Genomic DNA, 8008 nt, shown 5'->3' with positions numbered 1-8008 from the left:
ATCCATTGTGATCCTCCGAATCGCTCTTTTCCCCTGTGCAGTCCTTCAGAACTCTGCCTTTTGCTTCCGCTGCTCAGCTCCCTCTGAGCTTTACTCTTCTGCGAAATCTCACTTCGCTATTTCACCTAAGAGTTTCCCTCTATTTCCTCAATTGGATTCAAGGATACATTCATGATTCCTTTGAATCATTCTGTTCCTCTGTGTCCTTCAGAATTCTGCCTGCAACCTGTTACGAAACCTACAAATTCACAAGTAATTCATTCATGAAATACTCTTCAACACACTGACATAGTCAGGAATAAACATCTATATATATATAAATATAAACATTCAAATACATATCCGAGACTCTGTGTCTCGCACAGGCCTATTCTTCAATATCGTGGCCTCCTTGAGCTCTACCCGTAGGCTTACATTTATGTTAGAAAGTTCTATTGAACTAATCCTGGTTCGACTCCCAAATCCTTAGAACTGACTCCTAAATACTTTGTCCACTTCTACTTCAATTAATTCCTAAAAGCTCTCTCTCATCCCTCGAATCATGAAACTGTTTTAAGAGTCCTGATAGACTTCTATCTCTTGTCATTTATTCACCACTCATCTTCTCATTTATTTGAGAGCATTTGCAACTTCCTCTTACTATCTAATTAATTTCTATTTTATGCACTCAAAAGCCTAATATTACATCAATTTATCACTTAGGAATCCAACTTCCTAAAAATACATGACCCCCTATGTCTACTTAATTACAATGATTTTCCTTGCGCTAATGCTCCTGCATCAGGGAACAACTTACAAATTAAAAAAGATTCTATCCCACAATTATTTCAATTCCAAAAATATAAATTTCAGTTGCATATTAAATTAAATGGTTGTCATTGCAATTTTTTTCACATCTTATTAAATATTCATGTGTTTGAGCGAAATAACTTACTCTAAAATGTATAATTTCAATATATATACATACATACATATGGGCATCTTCTATACACGTAACACTAAATTATACATATTTAACCTTTATTTTTTGTACAAAATTATAATTTTACTTGAATTGAATTTTCCAAACACGTGTTTGGGGGCTCTAAGACTAATTACTCATGAGATCAAGGTAGAGAGTTTCAAATGCGATATGGTAGTGTTTCTATCTGTAGGGAGTTGGTCGTTGCAGTCAGGCTCTAGTTCGTCCTTGATTCTCTCGGAAGTCACGATGGTGGTGATCTGTGCCTATGTCAATGAGATCTAGTTGGCATGGATTTATTTTCTAAGAAGGGTCTATGTGGGCAAGAATTATCTGGTGGGCACTGGCGATTTTCGGCTCGGATCTGATGGCCATGACTTTGACGATCTGCAAGGTCTGAAGAGTGTTGGCTCAAGTACGTCCATCATCTTGGCCATTCTTCCAGTAGTTTTTCTACCCATCTACACGGATCTGGAGAATTCCATTCCTGTAAGGGAAACTTGGTGGTCGATCACTGGTCATAAATCTATAGAAGTATCATTCCACTTGGATCATCGTGGCAATCACAGATCCACGATCTTCTGGCATTGTTTCTTTTACTGTAGGAAGCTAACACAATGGTGATCTATGCCACATATTGGAATGAGGTAAGCCTCTAGTTTCCTCAGGTCGCATTTCCATGGGTGGACTGAAATAATGTTTTAATAGCTTAACTTATTTCATAGCTTTACAAATTATGATATTTCTGAATTTAAATTTATGTGATCTATATTGAATTAAGAAATATTTGTTTGGTATAAATTATATTGGACAATATTTGTTTACGTGTTTCAAATCATTTAATGTGATTCATTGTCATGTTATTTTTTTTACTTTCTATTTCCTCATTACATCACAAGTTTTCTTTAAATTCAATAATAATATTACTAATAGTATTAGAACAACCCTGTTTACTATTCTTCAATTATTTATTCTTATATTTTTTGTTTATGCACTTCCTCTCTAAGTTTAATATGTCATCGTTGAAGAGAATCTCAACCTCAATTGAATCACAAAAAACAAACATATCACTGATTTAAGCCTGAGATGAGTCAATGCTTCTTTTCAAGAAATGCACTGAGAGACTCATGGAAATACTAGTTAACTTTTCGAAATGGAAATGCACTCAGAGACTTTTCTAAGATATTATTAGTTAACTTTGCCAATATACTCTCTATCACACTATTCCTTAGAATTTTCCCGATATACTCTCTATCACACTATTCCTTAGAATTTTCCCGATATACTCTATCACATCATTCCTTAGAATTACAAAGTTGTATTTGATTTTGAAAAGATGTTTTTTTGAAATTTTTTGTTATACAAAATGGATAATCATATTTTCGATTTATTATTAAATTAATTAAAAATATATATTTTAATTACACAATTAATTTTAACAGTGTAATTTTCTTTTATATATATAATTAAATGATGGAATACCTACATTTCATACTACTCAATTTTTAAAATTAATTTTGTTATTTATTTATTTATTATTATTAGACAACTTATTATAACACAACTCGTTAAAGTTAATGTAATATGTTTAAAAAACCACATAAAGGATTTATAATGTCTTTTTAATATAAAAAATTTTATAAGCTATTTATAATATTTGATAGTTGGAATTTAAATTGGTTTTTTTTAGATATTATTTTTCATATATATTTATTATATAATTTATATAGTTTTTTAGTTTATCTTTGATCAAAAATTTATGACGCTTATTCATAGTTTAATATTAGGAATTCAATTTTTATTATTATTGAAATTTATTTATTTGTAAAGTGTTTGGTTGAGGTTTTATTATAAGTTGTTTAATAACTTCCGTTTTCATTAGTTACTAATTTTTTGTTTTTATTTTATTTTTGTTTTTGTTATTTCATATATTATAATTTTTTCACAATAGTTTCAATTTAGCGTGACTTATTATTATAATAAAACATATTTTAATAAATTTAATTATAGGTAATTATATATATACTAATAAAAATAAAACACACACATATAGATATATGTATTTTAATATAAACAATATTAGTTAATCATATTTTTTAATTTTTGGTGATGACATTCAACAATACAATATTTTATTAATCGTTTTATTTTTGTGATAAATTTTTTGTCTTTGTTATTTTTTTGTTTCATTAAGCTATATTTAAATTAAACCGCAAATACTAACTACTATATAACCTTCTTTTATTTATAATTATACTAATTAATATCTTATATTATATTTATAATTATACTAATTAATATCTTATATTAAACTCTCGTACATTCCGATAAATAAACATTTTCATATCCAGACAAAAGATTTAGTAAACATTTTTATATCACACTTAATTAGGAAAAAGTAAGACAAATACAACTAGAACCGCATATCGTATTGACATATTCCAAACACCCATGGATCGAGCTTTTCATTTTCGATAAACTTCCTTGTCTGCTTCGATATATATCCATCACCAATTAAATTTGCTGAAGAAATATTCTGGAGTTTCGTCTGCTTTTATATTTATCCATCACCAATTAAATTTGCTGGAGAAATATTCTGGAGTTTCATTAGCAGGAGGTCAAGCAATTCACTTCAAAAGGATCAAATTCCGGAATATTGACATTATGATTCCCCATTAAATCAAACAAAGTCAGTGTCTGGAGTTTCATTAGCAGGAGGTCAAGCAATTCACCTCAAAAGGATCAAATCCCGGAATATTGACATTATGATTCCCCATTAAATCCAACAAAGTTAGTGTGTTTGTAAAGAAATCACAATTTAGATGATCACTGGTGAGCCCTGACCTGTAAATTGCCCATATTCATTAAATTTTGGAATATTTTCTAAATGTGCAATTTACATAACAATATCTTGATAGCTTACATAACAATATCTAGCTTACATAGCAATATTTTGATAGCTATTTGCTATTTGTTGGAAAAATTACTGCACCTCTATGAAATCCATAATTTCCACCTTAAGGATTTGGATTTACTGGTTTGGAACGTTTACTGACTTTAGTGTAACGGAAAATCTATTCATAGTATTAGAGCCTGGACCCAAATTGATTCCCCTGCGTATGAGGAGGGTGTTGGCAGAATCACCCCACCTCTATGAAATTCCTACTTTCGACCCTGCACGCTACATCGCTGATCTGATCAGAGGCCATCCCTTCCTCTTCAAGTCCAGCAGTCTCTTCCTGTCATCGATCTAGCAGGTCTGGAACACATCGATCAACGCTTCAAGATTGTCAGTCAAATAGCCCAAGCATCCCAGGAATGCGGCTTCTTGGAGGTTTGATTGCGATCACAATTTTTGTCTGTCTTTCTCTTTTCTGTCGATTACCCAACCAACTTCATGATGGATTGGGATTCTAACTTCATGGGTTTTCAATTGTTTTGAAGATAATAAATCATGGCATACCTTTGTCATTGCTAGAGACTGTGAAAGGGGTTTCACAGGAGTTCTTTGATCTTTCTGTTGAAGAGAAACGGAAACAGTGCCCTGTGAGGCCTGGTATTCACATGCTTGAAGGCTATGGCCGGTTCTTTGACATCTCTGATGACACGGTCCTGGATTGGGTTGATGCCCTTGTTCATTATATTTCTCCAGAGTGGGCCAAAGCAGTTGAGCACTGGCCCAAAACGCCCTCCACATACAGGTACAACTCTATACACACACATACCCACTCTGTGTGAGATATTTGAAGCCATGATAATGAGCTTGCATCCATTCTGATACGTTACTGCATGATCTGTCAAGGGAAACATACGAAAAACATATGGGGCTTACAGAAAAGTTGATGGGTCTTCTTTAATATGTGGCGATCTATGCCACAAATTAACATTAAAGAGAATAAAATACATCATGTTGTCTAAAGGTCAGACTCCCAATTTAGAGCTGCAGAAATGGATACCACACTAACCGATGTGTTCGCACACCATATGAAACTCCTAAAATCTGATTTAAGAACCAAAGCCAGAATTGCCCGATAATTATGAATATCACGCTAGACCAACTGTGCTTACCAACCATATGAATCTCATACAGTCTGAGTTAAGAGCCAGAGCTTGCATCACGTGATAATGGATATCACACCAATTGCTGTGTTTGCCGATCATAAGAATCTATTACACTTTAATTACAATCAAACTAAGAATTTTTTAACTTAATTGTAACTCGATTGCAGATTCCTAAAATATGATAAACATGAGTAAAAAATGAATACAAGGCAAGATCGATGTGTTGGCCACACTCTGATTTAAGAACCAAGCATGATCCGACCTTTGTGGTTGCCAAACTCTACCGACAATTACTTTCAACATCGCATTCAGCAGGAAGATCGGATGGGAAAACCTTTTCTCTGTCTCTGCTCACCATTTTCGTCAGCGAACGCACGAAAGTAACGGAAGATTTTGAAGACGACTGCGAGCCGTTTGGCGAACAAAGCTGAAGGCCTTCGCCGGGCGACAAGAAGCCATCAGGTCCCTTGGGTATTTCAATGGCAACGTGAGGTATTATTAATGATCTTCGTCCACCTGAGGTTTCCTGTTCAACATCTGCATTTTTCTGCTTCTGGCTATCCCAAGAGAACATATTTGTTGAACTCTGTAGATTACGTTCTTCTCCACAGCTTGCATTCTGCAACTGCTCCGAATTCACATTATCAGGGACCACTGAAGGAATTGTCTCTGGGATTGTACTGGAAACCTGCTCTTGTCTAGCAGATTTCAAAACTGGTTGCTCAGGCTGGACGCCGGTTCTGCAAAGGGGACAACTGGAATGTGAATGAAACCACATGTCAATACACTCAACATGAAAACTATGTCTGCAGTTGGGCAGAAGCCGAGCTTTCTCATTCTCCTTAAACTCGGATAGGCAAACGGCGCAGTCCAGTCCATCTGCAAAATTCTGTGATTTATACGCAAACATGGGGAGAGTCTCTAACACAGCAGAATCCAACCCCACGTTACGAAGACTCGCGGGTTCCTGCCCTGTAAAATGAAACCAACGACGCGTTGAAGCTGATCTCCGTCTGGAAAATCTATTAGATTGCGTCCAAAACCATCTGGCATAAACATGCAGCAAAAAGACGAACCAAACTACAAGAACAAGGACTATTATAGCAGAAATCATGATCTTGTCATTGATGGCATATCTCGGCCTGCCATTAACCAGAGAAGGGAGAACAAATGGATCCTCGGAGCTCATCGCTGAATCCTCAAATTCTCCTGTATGAAATTGAAGCCAAGGAAGTCTCTGAGAAGCTACAAACCTTGGTGTTAGCACACTCTACTACCCAGAGATTAGACAAACTCCCAAACATATATAATAGTTAGACAACGGCCATTGTAACCATCACCTAACCATCACCTTCTTTATAGACCAATGTCATATTCACATTGTGGACACTGGTCGAGTTCGGCGAGTAACTTGTTGAGTCCTATAACTCTAAGCATTTGGGTGATTCACGGGTTTCAAGATTTGGCTTAGGACCCTCCACCGTGTACCCTTAATGCCATCACATGGCCTTTACGGCATTCAGTATCTTTGCAAGATCTGTCACATTCGCATACTTTCCAATTTCCATGCAAGCTGGTTGACTTTGGTGACAAATACACCTAACCACATGTGCATGGGTAAATGAAATGGCTTTGTCCCAATAATAAACGACTATATTCCATTCACTCCCTCTTCCCTTGCCCACACCTCAACCATTCACCTAGATGAAGAGTCATTTCGATTGTGATTGATAATAACATAAGTTCAAAACCTGACAATCTTGGCATTTTAAATTTGGAACCAATAATTATATGAAGTCCTCAACTTCGACTGAAGTACTTATAATAAATACAATAATAACGTAGGGATTATTTTATGTGTATAAGTTAATGTTTTTAGTCGAGGTTTTATGTTAGGGGTCAAAGGCTAAATGTTTTATATGCTATGGGATGTTAGATTTTAATAAATATTAAAGCTATAGGATAAGAATTAATTTGTTTTTATATAAAAGTAATTAGTTAGTAATTTAAAATCCAAAGACATTTAATAAAATTAGATTTTTTTTAAAGAATTATGAGTGTGTTAGTTTAGATTGTCAAATTTTGTTTATATAATGACGAGATTGCACATCAAAGTTTTGAGATTGTATGAATAAAGACTACACTAGTAATGTAAGTATTGTTTTTCTTTCTGTTATGAAGAAATGTATAAGTAATTTTTGGGAACTATATAAAATTCAAATCTTTCTCTATGTTGTATTGCAAATATAGTATTAATTCCTTGATAATCACAACAATCTAAGCATCATTCAAAATCTAGAAATTAAGTTGGAAAAGATAATGTTAGACAATATTTTGCTTAAAAAATGAAAAATAATTAAGTTCTAAAATGAATGATTTGTATAGAGCAAAAGAAACAAATAAGCTACAAAACTAATAACTTTTAAAATGCGTAAAAGAATGCGATGTTTTCTCTCAAATATTTTTTAGTTAAGGCTCGTTCCAATCAAATATAACACCAAGTGCAAAGCCTCACTAGTTGACTTGGACAGTGTGCAAGACACAAGAGCGGCATCATTATCACCTTACCAACTACACCCCTCTCTTTAGCGAAGGACAAAATCCAACACAAGGGAGGATTCTACAGTTGGACATAGGGATCAAATAATGTAAGGATCTTAAGCTAAGTGCCCCCTAAGAATCCTACAAAAAAGGTCCACTAGATAAGGGTATAACAAACTATTATGTGTAGTGGATGAAGCAGTAAGTCCAAGATTTGGGTTCAGAAGACCTATGGGTCAAATTAAAGGCTAGGATTAGCCTAAGGAGTCTCAAATAGGTTGCCTGAACACACCAAATCAAGAAAAACTTAAAGAAACTGTGAACTATGGTTTTAGGCTAGCAAATTGTAGCAATAAAATAGTTTATTACAACAACAAATTTAGCCATTAAAATTTTGTAAAAATCATATGACATGAAGGCTAAATTTGAGAGTAAAATAAGGAA

General features: G+C 34.1%; 2 protein-coding genes across 2 annotated transcripts; one reads left to right on the top strand and one right to left on the bottom strand.

Annotated features, from left to right (window-relative positions):
* The first annotated feature begins 1578 nt into the window (after nucleotides 1-1578).
* LOC149161689 (flavonol synthase/flavanone 3-hydroxylase-like) lies at nucleotides 1579-4699 on the top strand. Its single transcript, XM_089434972.1, has 3 exons — nucleotides 1579-1608; nucleotides 4164-4295; nucleotides 4406-4699. Exons 1-3 carry the CDS (start codon nucleotides 1579-1581, stop codon nucleotides 4697-4699), a joined length of 456 nt encoding a protein of 151 aa, XP_089291098.1.
* LOC149161688 (RING-H2 finger protein ATL64-like) lies at nucleotides 3822-6339 on the bottom strand. Its single transcript, XM_089435555.1, has one exon. It carries the CDS (start codon nucleotides 6210-6212, stop codon nucleotides 5304-5306), a length of 909 nt encoding a protein of 302 aa, XP_089291681.1. The 5' UTR covers nucleotides 6213-6339; the 3' UTR covers nucleotides 3822-5303.
* Between the last annotated feature and the right edge of the window lie 1669 nt (nucleotides 6340-8008).

The sequence above is a fragment of the Pinus tabuliformis genome, chromosome 5_2 (assembly GCF_031772625.1).
Source record: "Pinus tabuliformis cultivar Carrire ecotype Pingquan chromosome 5_2, CPIR1, whole genome shotgun sequence".
Taxonomy (NCBI): Eukaryota; Viridiplantae; Streptophyta; class Pinopsida; order Pinales; family Pinaceae; genus Pinus; species Pinus tabuliformis.
Note: the sequence above shows the minus strand (reverse complement) of the source record. Positions and strands in the feature narration are given on the sequence as shown.